The sequence below is a fragment of the Tetrao urogallus genome (assembly GCF_951394365.1).
Source record: "Tetrao urogallus genome assembly, chromosome: 8".
Lineage (NCBI taxonomy): Eukaryota > Metazoa > Chordata > Aves > Galliformes > Phasianidae > Tetrao > Tetrao urogallus.
The window spans coordinates 1,270,280-1,286,933 of record NC_136821.1 but is presented as its reverse complement, the minus strand read 5'-3'; the positions used below and the strand labels follow the sequence as shown (position 1 = coordinate 1,286,933).

At 43.0% G+C, this 16,654-nt stretch overlaps 1 protein-coding gene across 1 annotated transcript; it reads right to left on the bottom strand.

Annotated features, from left to right (window-relative positions):
• Positions 1-812: 812 nt before the first annotated feature.
• On the bottom strand, positions 813-15,343 carry PRPF40A (pre-mRNA processing factor 40 homolog A; the record flags this gene model as incomplete). Its single annotated transcript, XM_079539129.1, has 25 exons — positions 813-905; positions 1,630-1,671; positions 2,044-2,178; positions 3,302-3,363; positions 3,591-3,687; positions 3,774-3,860; positions 4,650-4,745; positions 5,284-5,421; positions 5,652-5,768; positions 5,932-6,035; positions 6,185-6,299; positions 6,403-6,536; positions 7,339-7,489; positions 7,687-7,795; positions 8,156-8,320; positions 8,783-8,847; positions 9,353-9,458; positions 9,812-10,102; positions 10,859-10,883; positions 12,057-12,177; positions 12,633-12,743; positions 12,840-12,941; positions 13,744-13,766; positions 13,954-13,984; positions 15,263-15,343. 25 exons carry the CDS (start codon positions 15,341-15,343, stop codon positions 813-815), a joined length of 2,601 nt encoding a protein of 866 aa, XP_079395255.1.
• Positions 15,344-16,654: the final 1,311 nt, after the last annotated feature.

The following is a 16,654-nucleotide window of genomic DNA, read 5'->3' as shown; positions in this document are numbered from 1 at the left end:
TTTTTAATTTTGATAGTGAAGATAAGCACAGAGAGAACATCCGGAGCTGCTTTATGTGAATACAGAAGGCGGCTGTGAGCGGCAGCACCCTCTGCTGATGCCACAGTGGAGGCTGAGTGCAGTCCCATCAGCCACGTCTGCTTTTAATTACTGTACGATCTCACTTGGAAGTGATCGTTGGACAGGAATCTCTCAGCAGTCTTCTGTTTCACATAAGTGCTTGGAACGGGTTGGGTAGGAACGCGGATCATGAAGGAGCAATTCCAATAGCTGACAGGTTTTTTTGCAGTACAGATCAAGATACGGCTTCATTACACCCATTGCCTTCCCCCTTTCAAAAATAACGACAAATTCATAAAACAAATTAAGCCACAAGAAACTATATTAAGAATCTTTCTAAAAAACAAAGCTCTACCTGCCTGCACGGCCAGGAAGAACAGTTACTGCCTTTCTAGGAAGGAGCGCACCGCAGAGATGCTTTGCTAGAAAGGTGCCGAGGCTCTGCTCAGCCTGCAGGTGAGGTCCAGTGAGACCCCAGGCGTCTTCCATGGCGCTTTTCCCTTCGAGGACTCCCTCCAGGGGAGCAGAGCACCCGTGCTGCCCAACGACATTCGGCTTAACTCAGAATTTCATTCACTTTTGTAGGTTTGGGGCCGGGCCCGTAAGAATACTTGGATGTATTTATGTGGTAAAATTAAAACCCACCGTAATTTCAACAATGGAACTCAGGATATCAGAACCCACATCCTGAATTAAACATTGGTTTCTTTTATTATGCCACAATGTAAACATATTTGGTATAAATAACGTTCTCATTGATCTTCATCCAGTTGTTCCAAAAGAGTCCGCCTCTGCTTTTCCAACTCCCCTTCGCTCAGCTCGCTGCCCGAGGTGTCCCAGTTGCCCTGCAGGGAGAGAAGGGGTGGTGAGAGCTTCAGCCAGGCTGCCCAGCTCCCAGCTGCAGCCCTGCCGCGTGCCCCCACACCCTGCTCTGTGCAGGAAGACACAGATGGGCTCTACGTTTTCCAGAGGGATTTTTCTACAGGTATTTTTAATGCAACACATTCACGTTTGGTGTTTCTGATGTCAGCTCCCAGAGCACACAGGGCAGCGCTCAGAGCAAGGCACTGCAAGGGGAAGGGCTGAGCTCCTCCTGGGCCTGTGTTCACAGCCACAGCTGAGCTCCTGCTCCTGGCAGATGTCTGCATTCAGCACGGATCTGGGCTGCCCAAAGCGGATTACTTTCAGAAGGCACAACAAAAAGCAGCTGTCTGCCTCCCACCTCTCCACGGTGAATCATAGAGGACAGCACCATCAGCACAGCGCAGCTGAGCTGGGTGAGGCAGAGCACTGCCCCTCATCAAACCCAAACAATGCTGTTCCACTCTTTTTTTTCTCCATTCAAACACATCTTTGAAACACTGCTCTGACCCTTCCAAAACAAACTGTACACAGAACCATCGCAGCAAAGAGTCAGACCATGGGCACAGCTATGCTTCTATGTGACTTTCCAGTTCAAAACGTGCAAGAATTAAGATTTTCCTCCAGTATGAGACCAGCAGCAGCCCAGCACTACTACAGCAGTGCTGAGAGTACTCAAATTTCAGAACGGAAGAGCTGCACAATCACCTCAGCGTTTAACCAGCTGTCCTCATCTCCTTTGAGATCAATCTGGCAAATTGGATGGAAAAAAGAAAAGCAGTTTGGTCATAAACAGTACTCTGCCACACTGTGGGCTAAGCTTCAGTACCATCTATAAAACAGACAGCCTCATTCACACCTTACCTCAACCAGCAATAAGCAGTATTGGGCCAAATAATAAATCCATTAGTAACAAATACTAAGTGAGGGCATAGAATCTGCATGATTTGGCTCTGCTTGAGCATCTGGTTCTTTTTTATATATAGAGTCGGAACATAAATAAAGCTTTAACACTTCACTTGAAGTAAACTCTTTATGAAGCTATAGAGCTTGCATACTCTAGCATCCCACTGATATACAAAGCCCAAAGGCATCACATAAAAAGGAAATAAGAAAGCTTACAGAATCTTTTCCAGGTCGTTTTTTAGTCGGAGATTTATGTTTTGATTCAGATCTTTGTCTAGCTCTATCCTTTTCACTTTCTCTCTCTCTTTCTTTTTTGTCTTTTTCTCGTTCAATATCAGATTCTGGTGAATCCTTTGTAATAAAGGGAAAATATTAAATATTATTATTAAATGTATCAGGTATTATCGTTTATAAAATACACCTCAGAATGTCTGATTTCATTCTAATACAGGCCACGTTAGAAAGAAACTGCTGGAAGTGGCTGCGAGTTTAACATATCCTAGTAACCAGGGCAGAAATAAGTACTGCAGAAACATTACTGAAGTGATTTCAGGAGAGAGTCCTGAAAAACGTTCACCATTTTTAGTGCATGCAAAGACAGGGCATGCTGGATCCATGCAATAAATCCCTTCTGTACCCACGTGCCACTCATTCCATAACAGCTTTGCAAAGGGTGAAGTCTGCTAACTGTTCATCTGTTAACGTGGCTGCTTTGCCACCTCTGAATGCTCTCATGCTCCTGGACTTCTGTGCACTGAGGGCTCAGGTGCTGCAGCTGTTTTCATTCTGCATTTCATCCCAGCTAAGTTGATGTGACCCTGTCTGTGTTGCAGTCCTTTGGCACCGACACATTACTCAATGTCTAACACTGGTATCCATCTCCTCTGTGTGAATGCTGTCCACTGAAGGGCACAGCCAACTGCTCAGCTGCTACAGAAACAACAGAGCATCACTTTGAAAAGTTCTGCAGCAACCTGAGTTCAGAGACATCAATTTCCTCCTTTACCTGACACCAAAAATACACTTTGGCCTCAAGTGACGTACAGAGGATGAAAGCTCTCTTTCTACTCTTTACATTCTATTGATGCTGCTGCTCATTTGATGTCAGAGCTGCTAACTCAATCCTGCTACTGAGGCAGACGAAAGGATTGATGCTCAGCATGAGGTGAAAGGAAAAGATGCTGGGATTCTATCCAGCACTCCACAGCAGAAGTAACTCCAAGACACGCTGCGATGACAAGCAGCCAATGGCAGGATACTGCACTCCTTCATATTTGCTTCTGTAGTTGCAGTTTAAACCCCCCCACGTTACTGTTCTAAATGGTTTTAAGTTACTCATAACCAGGTCTGATCTAGAGAACTGCCTGCTATGAAGCCAGCTGGTAACTGCCAGTTTATAACAGGATTACTGAGGCTGGCCATGAGGTGTCAAGCTGAGCCTTAAGCCAACTCAAAAAAAGTCAGCTCTACTTACAGACTTATGTCTTCTTTTCTTGCTCTTTTTCTTGTGTTTTTTTGATTTCTTGTAACTTCTCTCTGCAAACAAAAGGAGGGAGGGAAATCAATAAAGTTAGAATTTAATTATAATTTAATACTGATCTAGCATTGAGTGTGAAGGTTGGTGGCCCTGCCTGCAGCAGGCAGGCTGGAGCTTCATGGTCCTTTATGGTCTCTTCCAACCCAAGCCATTCTGACTGTATGACAATTGCCCAGCAATAAATCAGTAACAGTCATTCTAAAGCAAAGAAACAAAAGTCTCATACCAGATTCTGCACTGGAAGAACGCTCAGAAGCAGATCTAGATTCTGAACGCTGCCTTTTCTTCTTTGAATGGCTATCATCATCCTCTGTCTCCGAGCCCTTGAGATACAAGATGTGGTTAGCAAGAGGACAGCAAGGCCTCCACAGTGACAGGAGCAGATGTTAAGGCACCACAAAGCCCTTACCGAGCGAGAGCGAGACCTCTTCCTGTGGTGCTTTTTGGATTTCTTAGAATGTTTCTTGTTCTTTGAATGATGATGCTGACACTCGTGCTGGAGTACAACGTGAAAAGACAAATGTTAGTCTGCAGGGCACAGCGTGAAACCAACCACGTCTCCCATCACCCACAAGGCACCTACAGCTAGCAGTGATTACAGAACAGCATTACTGACAGCAGTGCCACGTTAAAGTTACAACAAGCCTTCAGCAGCAAGGGAACAGGCAGCTTCAGGCATGGATGCACACAGCTTCTGTTTCCCATATCCTTGCTGCAGTGCTTCCTATTTAAAGTGACTGCTCGGGTTGGCCAAGAACAGAGTGCAAGCCTTGCTTTGCAACGTCTGAAATTCTGAAATGAAACCATTTGAACACGTACAAACTGCAGCGAGTGAAACAAACATTGGATCTCATTACCTATCAAAGATAACACCTTTCTGAACAAGACTGAAGTGCCAAGATTTGTGCAAATCAACTCTTAACTGTTAACATCTTTGGCTGATCCGAAAGTTAAGGGTGAAACGGTGAAACTACATTACAACCCTCCCAGCCACCACCACCAAGCTGTTCACAGTCAAACAGACAAAATGTGAACTCCCCACAACTCTACAATAAATCAGAGAATCCTGATGTTAACTTCTGAAAATCCTCGCAGTGCACATCAGAACAACCATGGATCAAATAATTCTAACACATTTCTTCTCTGCCTTATTTTCAAGGTGAGGTTTTAACATCTGTGCTCCTTGGCAATGCAGAACATCCCTGTCTGTAGAATTTAAGAACCAATCAACTAAGTATTGCATACCATCTATTCTCTCATCAGGAAAAGATAAAATAAGAATTACCTCGAGTACATGCATGAAATCTTTAAATATTCTTTTCCTTTCAGACTCCAGAGTGATATCTTCAAATGCTGGTTCCTTCACAAACCTGTCTCTGATCTGTCAGAGAAATAGCAATGAAGTACTGACATGAAATGCAGACATTCTGAAGTTTAAAGATGACATAACTGCACCAGTTGGGAAAGCCACGGTGCTGTTAAAGGGTCACATTGCTTCTTGTCAGCTTTGTTACCAGCAGGATCTTTAATTCAACTGCACAAATGGATACACATGCATGCAGAATTGGTTTTTTTTCTGCACATTCCTCACAAGCTGAGTAAAAGCACACTGTCTACCATGAACTTTGCTTTGACAGGAAAGGTTTTAATCCTACCAGGACAAAGTTAGGCTTTTAACTAAGCAGAGTGCTTGTATCTCCTCTTAAACCACTCACTTAAAAAATAAACCAAACACGTATTGGTAGAATTAAATCTTTCAACTCCAATTCTGATGCCTGCTGAAGAGGCGACTCATTCCTATGGGCCTGTGCTGCACAGACAGGAACCACCAGCACAGAGAATCTAGGCGTAGTTGTTGGCATGTGTTCAGGTGGCTGATACATTTGGAATGACTTCCAGAGCCAAGCAGCAATACATACATCTTCCCAGACAGCATCCAGCTCGATGGGAGGAGTAGCCTGTTTCAGCATGCTCTTGAAGGCAGACTCTTTCCGCTTCATTTTGCGAGCTTCTTCTTTTTCCCTTTCTCTTTCACGGGCTTCTGCCTTTTCCAGCAGCTGTGTGACAGAAGTCGTGACATCAGTTGAAGAACAGCAGAAGGGAAGATTCATAGTTCAGTTTCATGCAATTTTTGGAAAGCCCAACAACAGCTCATCTTTGGAGTTCTGTTTATCACTGCCCAGTACCTCAAAGCACACAGCGGCGTTTCTCAAACACAGGTACAGGGAACATAAGTGCTGGCTGCTGTTCTACAGGGATCTCATATTGTACTATTATTCATACTTACACTATTGAAAGCCAGCTTGATATTTCCTGCATCTAAAGTGGTGGCTCTCTTAGTTGAACTGATGACTGTAACAAAGTCTTCGAAAGAAGTGTTCACTTCCACTACAAATCCTTTATCCTGTAAATAAACAAATAAACAAACTTACTTTCTTGGCAAGGGGCTGAGTCAGGAATTGTCACACTAATAGCACAGCATGGGACTTCCCACTGTGTGCATGGCATATCTTCCAAAAGAAAGGGAGATCTGTCATTAGAAGAAAGACAGCAATCTCCCCTCTCACCTTTAAGATATCTTTTATGATCTTCTTTTCATCGTGGTAACGTGCTTTTAAGTCTTCAACATAGAACTTGAAGAGATCGAGCGCTGTTGATCCTGATGAAGAAACTAGATAAGTCAAAAGCTAGCTCTAATAAAAGAGCTGCGTTTTTTTAATTGTTTTTAATTTTAAAACAACATACAAACAACCCTGCTTCACACTGCCTGCACCTGAGAGCTTTACGCCTTACTTTTTACAGGGTTGGAAATATTCTTACCAGGCTGACCAAGCATGTTAGTGAATCTGATGTCAGAGCTTATGGTTGGGTACAGCTCCATCCAAGAGGACATTGAATGTAACTGTCCGTGCTCGTGCAGCTCATCTAGAAATATCTGTGAAATACATGCACTGCTCATTAGCTTATCCCCAAGAAATACAAAGCACGGGCTGTGTCATCATTTGACCATGTCTGAGACAAACAGCAGGTCCACCAACCTGAAAAGATTCTCTGTTTTTCCGCTGCCGCCTTCTTTCTCTCAGTAAACTTTTCTGTTTTTCTTCTTCCTCCTCTTTTTCCAATGCCCTGATGTGTTCCTCAAAGCAGATCAGTGCATCCTCCTTATCCATATCTAGCAACAGGTAACAACAGAATAGTAAGTGTTCAGTAGTGACACTAACTACAGTGTTTCTTAAGAGATGACTAACTGCTGCCAAATTTATTAGTGATGGAGTGAAGGAAGATTCACTGGCCACTGAAATACATGACAGACCTGTGCAGCAAATGACCCAACAACAACAAAACCTAACACCAAAAGCAGTGACAAAACCAACCCACTTCCCCTCCAACTTGCCCAAATTCTCACTGTCAGTACAGAGCACAGAAGTCTTGAAGAGAAAAACAATCTCCCTGTACTACCCCAGGTATCTTACAAACATGAGGAAGAAGTCAGAACACAGAGCATCTGTCAAATACTTCTATGGCTGTGCAAATGCAAATGCTGCTCTTAAAATACAGGATCAACCCATTTATGAGAAAATCGGGTCAGAATGAAAAAGCCTACTTTCTCACTCTGGAGTAATGGTTACTTTTAAGTAAACAAACACAGCAGGACCTCAGTCTAACAGAAGGAAGCCCAACTATCTGCCACACTGGTTATGCTGCCAAATAATTCTTCAAATTTCAGGGGGTAACAAATACCAAGGTAGCTGGATCTCCAGGAAAAAGGAACCCCTTGCTTTATCACTGAGGGTGCATCAACAATGCCTTCTGAAGCTGACTCAGCTCCCCCAAAAGTAAGACATCCTATCTCTCTATTCCTGCTGCTCACTGGCTGTCACAGCTGCTCCTGACTGCAGGAGAGCAAACCTTAACCAGGAATCCCCACAAAGCCACTCCCTCATTCACAACAAATGCATGGACTTTCTACATACTCTGAAGTTCCTCATCTTCTGCAAACGTAGGGTTGTCCATCAGGTACTGCTGAGCCTCTGACCAAGTAGTGCAGTAAGTGACGTTGGCCATGTTATCAAGGATGTTCTTCAGAGCTTCCCAGTTCCTCTTCCGTAACTGCTTGGCTTGTTCCTGCAAACAAAATGCAGTAATGCAGCAATGCTCTCACCTGCTTCTCAAACGTCTGTGCTACAAATTCCTTCCCTTCTGCCTGCATTTCAACTGTCCCTGAGCAATGCACAGAACTGCACTGCTTGCAAGATTCGTGTACTCAGAGGAACTGATCAATTTACTTGCAAGTCAAAAGAACAGCTCTGAAAGAAAGTTACCTTTTCTTTCTTAGACAGAAAAAACAAAACATCTTCATAAATCTCCAGGCGGTCACGCTCAGATATTGCATTCCAGACCTCCATCTCCCCAAACATTTGTTCAGCTTTTCTGTACAAAACAAAAAAAAGCATCCAATAATTCATTGCTCATAACTGATTTTAAATGCCCCGCTGGCTTGCAATCACGTTAATCAACTGTTTCATAAGCAGTAATTCTTTTGTGCAACATCTCCCTAATTTCTGTCATGGACAGCCTGGGTGACAGCTTTCTCTCTCTGATTTACAAACAAAAAACCAACCTGAATTTTACTTACATTCTTTCAAACTGAGCACACGTGTCTTCCTATCAATATTTTAGGTACAGGCTTTACAAGGCTGAGCACATAGCAAGGTAAGCATTGCCAGGAAAGATTTAAGGACAAACTTGTCGAGGTCATCAAGACCAGAACTTGATTTCAGGGTGCCTTACTTGTATCGTGTTGTGGATGTCATCTTCTCATGGTTTTCCAGAAAACGCTGGAAGGACTCTTTAGCTTCTTTGTATTTTGATCTTGCTTCTTCTTTTTCTTCTTTTTCTGTTTGAACTTTGTAAGCATTAAAGGCTTGCTTTTTTTCACTCAGCTTTGCCAAAGCACTTCGTATCAAAAAGAAAACACGAATTACAGGAAAGGTAATTACATTTAAACATCAAAACTGAAGACCCAAAGCACGAAACAGATTTGAGTAACCCAAATCTTTGAGATGAAATTAAATATGATCTAGGCCACCAGTCAGTCCTGCCTGCCCCTCAGGGTTATACCAGCTTATATTCACCCATTTCACACTGCAATACTACTCTTACAGTGGATATAAGCTCCTTTTCTGTGAATGTTTATGGCAGGCACCCATTCCAAAATAACCTAGAAAGGATTTATCTCCATCATGATCAAAAGTGTGTCTTTATTCCTAAGCAAACCACATCGACTGTACAGAATAGCACTGACAACTGCCACATCCTTCCCACGTCAGGAATTAATGCTAGGAGTTGTACTTCACATCAGTGACACCAGTCCAGTCCCTCATTTACAGATACTATGAGTAAAGAACCAAGCAGTACCTGTATCTAGGATCATTAATGATCATCTTCATGGCTTGCTCCCAAGAAGCATTGGATGGTACTCGCTGTCAAGACATTGCATCATTACTGATCACATTTAGCATCAACATCCAACAGTGAAAGAGAAATGCACTACACTTTTGGGGTTAGGAATACATTCTCTGTTTTGAAATTGACTTCACAGAAGAAGAGACTATCTCTAAAACAGACCAGCTTATGGGAATGCTGCATCCCAAACTTCAGGTTGTCATCCTTCTATATGATCTCATTGCAGTGGTGATACACTACAGAGGTTAGTTTACATTACAGTGGTTATGATGCATCATGTGAAAGGTAGAAAAGAAAAACAACTGAGAGCTCTGATGAACATCAGACACCTTGCTCCTCATTCAAAATGTTCCTGATAAAGGCTTAAGCCATCCATGCTTCCCTTCTCAGATTTCTTGTCTAGTATGTAAATCCTCTCCCCTCAGTGTGAACAACTCTTTAACAACACCAACAGACCTCGAGCCATTCCTAGTAAATGCAGCTTTGGTAGCTATAAAGCAGAAAGAAAGCTGACCGAAATACCTTTTCTTTTAGGAGTTCTTTAAATGCCTGTTTTGCTTCTTCTTTTGTATTCCAGGTGTAGGTTTTTTTAACTGGCTGCGCATCATCGCCCTCCTTCTTTGAAGCACTATAAATAAAAACTAATGATTTTAGTATTTAAGCATTTTAAGTTAGAACCACCAAAGAGCCATTCAAGGTAAACATATCACATTATCCCAGAGCACTATGGAAAGTTTATCAAGTGTCTGAACCACAGGCAGTTCTCTAGGAGCTTTGGGTGAAGGCTGGGAAGGCATTAGTTTTCCTAAAAACAGGTTTAATGCTCCTTCCTCTTATTCATCCTTCTCCACCGCCATTGAGATTGATGCTTATGTTTCACTAACTAGTTGTCAAAGCAGATCAGCCAGCCGGAACGGGAGGTGAACCGAATCTGCAAAGAAATAACTGCAGGAGAGCTGAATCCCACACAACAGGACTTACTCTGCTGAACCGTCCTGCTTGGAGTCATCGGCTGCGTTAGCAGCACCTTCTGCACCCTGTTCCTGAGCTGCAGGAGCTGAAGTTGCTTGCTGCCCCTGATCCTCAGCTGTGGCTGCAGCAGCACTCTCGTTTTCTACCACAGCAGAGGCAGCAGTGCTTTCTGTTTCGGAGGCTGCAGCAGCGCCGGCAGCACCAGCTGTGGCAGCCTCAGCAGCAGCCGTGGCTGTGGCGGCTGTGTTGGCTGCATCGGCTGCAGCAGAAGTTGCAGAAGCAGATTCTTCAGTCTTGGTGCTGCAGGTACAAAAAGTGGGAACAATCACATTTAAGCTCAGGAAGAGGTGACAGCTTAGGGAAGGCTGCAGCTAAAGGAAGTTAGAGATGTTCAGGAGCTGTACGAAAGGCATGCCTCAGAGGAGCTCCGAAAGAGGAAATGCTTTACTGAATCTGCTTATCTATGCAGACCAGCCATTTCACTTCAAAAGGACAGGAGCACCTCTCCTATGAGGAAAGGTTGAGGGAACTGGGCTTGTTTAGCTTGGAGAAGAGAAGGCTCTGGGGAGACCTCACTGTGGCCTTCCAGTGCTTGGAGGGAGCACATAAACAGGAGGGGGAACGGCTGTGTGTGAGGGTGGACAGTGATAGGACAAGGGGGAATGGTTTTAAACTGAGACAGGGCAGGTTTAGGTTGGATATGAGGAGGAAGTTTTTCACACACAGGGTGGTGAGGCACTGGCACAGGCTGCCCAAGGAGGCTGTGGATGCCCCATCCCTGCAGGCATTCAAGGCCAGGCTGGATGTGGCTCTGGGCAGCCTGGGCTGCTGGTTGGTGACCTGCACACAGCAGGGGGTTGGAAATGGGTGAGCGTTGTGGGCCTTTGCAACCCAGGCCATTCTATGATAATTAAGAATTTCTATATATTAAGGCACTATTTGGAATGAAAATCTGCAAGGGCCATGTTTCAGGATTCAAAGACAAGATTCTACTCTTAAAAAAGTAACAGACAGCCTATTATAAAACACAACAGTAGTATCAAAGTGACAACACACCTGTTTTCTTCAGCTTTGATCAGTGCTAGAAGAGAAAGGGAAAAACAAACAACAATTAAAACACAGCTTTAGAAAAAGTTGTTTTGTGCATTGTAAAAAATTGCTGTAGACAATTTGGCTTTAAATGTTTTTGTTCCTATTCCCCTTTAAAAACTGGAAAAAATACCATCTAAAACAAACTGTAAAAATCCCACTGAGTAAAGATTAAAGGTACATTTCTCCATTTAAAATAATTATTCCAACTTCAACAGACATGTTTAAAGAACAGATAAAGTCAGGCTTACTGGAATGCATCTTTCTTTTTTATTCTAACAGTCACTGATGCTTATCCTATGCAGACCTTTCTGTACTCATTTCATACTCAGCTGATTTTGTAGTTTTTCTTTTTTGCCAAGACCTTATTTCCCTCACAACACCACACAAACTGTGCTAAAAGTGAAGAACAAGAGCACATCATGCTTGGAAGGCCAGAAAAAAAGGGACACTTTCTTTACAACAGGGAAGAGCAGTACAAGTGCTCCCAGCTGCTCCAAATAATTTCAAGAAACATAAGCAAATAACACCGAAGCAAAGCCTTGCACACAATTCTGCCTTTCAGTAGACAAACTGTTTTCATTATGAAGCATAGCACTGTTTCTCAAATTCTTCCAAGAAACCACAACAAAGTGTCAGTAATTCTTACTCAGTTATGAGCTGCACAGCATTACAGAAATCCATCACCTTTTATTCTGTTGCCCCAAGTGAAGGTGGATTGCTATAGTGGCCCCTAAATTCTTGCCTGCCCTCACCAACCTGAACAGAAGTCCTACTAAAAGTTTCTATAGGGCTGACTGCTAAGTAAGGAAAAGTGGGTCTGCAGTGGGTCTGAAGTGAAGAAAGAGTTGAGGCACTGCCTGATGCAATGACAGAGCATTCACCCAGCCTGAACAAGCTTAGTTCCATACGAATTCAGTTCCTGTTTATGGACACGAGGGGGAGCAGCTGCTGCTGCCACATAAGCAGGGGAAAATGAAGGGTATAAAGGAAGAAGGGCTGGTGAGGTAGAAAACACAACCTGGCATTCCAGAGACATCTCACGCTACATTCTAACTAATGCCTAACAGATTTGTAACTCCTATGCTTTGATAACAAAGTTTTGCTATAGCACAGCTTGCAATCCTCTGCCATCCCCTCTGCTCATCCTTGTCACAGCCATTACCTTCCAGATCTTCGAGTTCTTTGGGTTTTGCCCAGCGTGATTCCTTAGTTTGGGAGTTATAGTAGTATGGCTTTCCAGAATCAGATTTGTACTCTTTCCAGGGGCACTTAGACAGCAATTGCTAATGGACAAAAAAACAAAGACACAAAATCAAACTTACAGTAATATTTTAAAACTAAAGAGGTTGCTAGAAGTGAGCCTGTAATACTCCTCAGCCAAGTGATAATTTAAGGACCAACGAACACAAGGGATCATGTTCACTGTGTTCACTGACCCTTGATACTCTCTAGTGACACAAACACATCACTGAGATACCAGTGCCAGTGCCATCCTTTCAGTAAAGGAAATTTACCTTAGAATTGAGGAAAAAACGCTTAGAATTTTGTTTAGTTTGCAGCTTCAAGGTGCACCAACGTAAGGAGGGTGGTAAAATTAGAAAAGTTGCAAAAAAAAAAATGTGTACAGGCACTTGCTCCCACTGATGAAAATCCATTGGCACAGCTATGCCATGTGGTAGCCACGGTAGTGAACTGTGCCTTCACACGAAGTCATACAACAGCCTGTCTGAACTGTTACCTCAGCAGGTGTTTTAAGATCATCTGGCTTCTCCCACGTGGACTGCTTTGTTTCAGTGTTGTAGTAATAGGTTCTGCCGTCGGGCGATTTGTGCTCCGTCCACGTCGATTTCTGGGCAAATGAAGCAGAGCATTAATGATGAATGCTGACCACGATGCTGCTGAAAGCCACTAAAACAAATTCAGTGCAAATGGAAAGCAGATAAACCTGTTTAGAGTGCTCCTCGCTGCCTGAACTGTTGGTCGTGGCTGTTTGCTGAGCTGCACAAACCACAGGATGTGTTGTCTGAGGGTGAAACAAAACAGAGCTCTGAAAAGACATTCTGGTTACTATTTGTTTTTCATTTCAGTGTGCATATTAAATACACTAAACCACTCAGTAGTGACAGAAAGGCAGCAGAACAACAGCTGAACAAATTTGAGTCAGCACTGCCTCCAGTAAACGTCATTTGCAAAGCACACCTGTGTTAAGGAACAGCACGAGAACTGCACACAGATTTCTACCACGTGCACTGGAACTGCCAAAGCAAAATGTTCATCAGTATGGCAGATGTAAGAAGTTGCCCCAACGTAAGATAAAAATCTGCTTATAAAGCGCTCAGTGATACACAGAGGGGATTTAGGGATTAAAAAAAGGAGCAACTTTCACTCTGCTTCAGTCCCTTGCAAAGGCTTTAATTTGAAAAGAGGCAGCTTTAAAGTACCTGGGCTGTAATTCACATGCTGTTCAGGTAAGTCAAAAATACCTAAAGAAGGGCACGTGGAGCTGCCACCTCCACTTGGAAATCCAGAAATAAATAATTTCACCATTAAAGAATGGATGTAAATGCAGCAGAAAGCACCTTCTGCTTTAGCTCCAGCTCAATCCCTTTAAATGAAAATGCTAAGGTCACAAAAACAGTCATGGCGACCATCTGTACTTGACAGAGCAGAAGAAAAGCACCAGCAGCTCTTAGTCTGAGTGTTAATTTCAGATTGATAATGAAACCTTAAGTCACAGGCAGAGCAGCAAAGAAGAAAAAACAGAAAGACAAGGTTTTATTTTGCATCTGCAAAGCAATGTTTGCACAACACCACACTTACAGATGTCCAGAATGCTGGTGCCCACTTACCTGAGTTCCAGGAGGTGTCACACCTAATTGAAACAATAAAAAGAAAAGTTTGGTTGCTTTATTTTTTCATACAAGAATGCAAAAAGATTTCAATGAAAGTATGTTTTTCTAAGAAACAATGAAGATAAATGATGTTTTACAGAGAAATGGACATATTTTTTCAAGACTTTGGGAAATGCTTTGAAACAGCAACAAAGAACTTCTACTTACCTACTTGTGCATCCATGCTGTTCACCCCTGGCTGTGGAAACAAAGGACAGATATTTAAGTGCTGATTGCACCTGTAACTCCATCAGTACATACAGTGCTTCTCCCAGCAAGGGCAAGTGCAAAATAAATCACACTGCTTCTCATCAGCTGCCTGCAAATGACTGCTCACATAGATCACGAAACAGAGCCAACCTGCACAGCAGTGGGTGAAAGACCATCACACTCCTATGGAACAAAGATGGGAGTATAACAATCCTGCTGGCCTCTGTGACCTTCAGATTACATTGGGACTTGGAGATGGCATTGTCCAAGAGACAGCCAACACTAACTCAGTAAGTTGGAATTTTACCAGGCAAGTCATCAAGGTTACAAAAAAGTCACAATTTTTTTTTTCCACCTACAGATTATTTTAAGCTAAGAAATAGTGAAAACTTTACTTTGCTTTAAAATGCTTTGCAGGCTGTGGTGTGCTTGCCACTGCAGAGAGGTACAAGGGTGCTGCTGTAACAGACACACTGTCTCACATGTGCCAAAGATGTGAGTGAGCTCCTGCCATCTCTGCCAAGGGGGTTACACGTGCAATTACAAGCTGGAGCCCTCTGTAATGCTTCTTTGCCTCATGAACATCACATGTCCACCTACTGAACAAAAATTCAGCCCTGACTGAGTTCCAGAAAAGCGATCTGCCAGAATATGTAAAAACAGCAACAATAACAAAAAAAAACAGAACATAAATAAATTAGACTGAGCTTAGCATTGATTTCCTCCCTTCCTTTCCAATTTCTTTTGGCTCCAGCATTTTCAGATTCATCTCCAAATATCTGAGTTTTTCTCCACAAGCATCAGTTATCAGAAATCCGTAACAACTTCAGCATGGGGACAGAGGAGAATCACCAACATGCTCTGTGCTTGGCAGCTTTTAAAACACTCAGTACGTTACTGAGTACTGACATGAGCACAGGAACTAACAGAGCACTGCTGCCATGAATTTACCCCTGGAGTTCTTAAACTTCACTCAAATGACACTGAGTGTAACACACAACTCCTGAAACACCAAACAGCAGCAGTGAGAAGCAGACTTGTAACTAAGAGGCAGGAACTTGATGAAGGCCCAACGCTTCAGTTGACATCCTTTCCCTAGCACCAACACTTAGTCACCCAGCACACCTCAACGTGAGCAGTGTCCTCTCTATTGCTGCCATCAGCACCACCTTTCTCGTACCCAGCTGAAGAAAACCAAAGACATAGCTATGCTAATCCAAGAGACATACAGACCTGTCACCATAGGGAGAAGTGAAATTAAACTCACCGGAACCGTAGGCTGCATAGCAGCTTGGGACATGTGAGACATCATCATTCCAGGCATGACTGACTGCATCATTCCAGGCATCTGCAATTAAACAGCATTTCAGTGCACCTTGTGGTATTGCCCAAGGAGGCTGTGGATGCCCCATCCCTGCAGGCATTCAAGGCCAGGCTGGATGTGGCTCTGGGCAGCCTGGGCTGCTGGTTGGTGACCTGCACACAGCAGGGGAACAGTTGGAACACAGTTGAAGCACAGTTGGAACTGGATGAGCACTGTGCTCCTTTGCAACCCAGGGCATTCTATCATTCTATGGTATTTCAGACATTTAATATGATAATTCTTTTCTTGGTTTGGTTTCAAATAATTAAATGACACTACACTTCAAAACAAACCACTTACAAAGAATTTGGCAACATAAGTTAAGCTTGCAGAACTCTGATTCCCTTCTGATTCCTACAAAATCTACATGAGGAACAACACAACCCCCCATTCCAAAGTCATGTATGAAGTAATAACAAACACAGCTACTGTATCTACAGAAGAGCAACAATAAATACATGCCATCCTTTAGATGAGCTGTGACTGAAATCCTAAGTTAAAACAGGAAGAACAAAGGTTCGTAAAGATCTCCTCAAAACTCCAACGCCACATGGAATTAATTAAACATAGGAAAGGTAAACTGATTAGTTCTGCTCACAGGTTTTTGCTGCTTTCAATTTGTCTCTTTCCTCTTAGCTCTGCAAGAAGAAACACTTGACAGGGACACTGGAAGAATGCATTTCTCCAAATGACTTCAGTATGAAGAGATCTATTCCATGTAAACATCAAAACATCTGAACAAAACCCTTTGGTGTGACATTCAATATGAAGCCATACACAACGTGAACTTGGCAATGGGGATACATACAGTATCACAGACAACAAATTTTGAGCCTAGACTTGTATCTGAGTTTGCTGGGAGGTCTGATGAGACAAAAGAAGAGCCACAGAGCTGCTACCCAGATAAGCTAGGCTTTGCTCAGATACTTCTGCTTATAGTCTCAAAGGGATGGTTATGCAGAAGCTATGCACTGCAGTGATATATACTGAAAAGCTGTACTGGAAGTTTAATATTTTGCATGCTTACCATTACTTTTTTGCTCATGAGGTTTCTAAGAACTACTAAGCCATTAAAAGAAAATGACAAAAGGAACAAAATATTTAATTCAGGTCCCTTCCTACTGGATTTTTTGCTCACTGACCCCAGATAGACCTCTAGAAGTCAACCCTCTTCATCCTTTCAGTTATGTCCCTTTACCTTCACTGTCCTTGGCAGGCTGGCCAAGTGACCCCATCCCCCTGTATCTTCAGGGACTATCAGGGTACCACTCTCCTCATCTTGCACCTTGTGAGAGG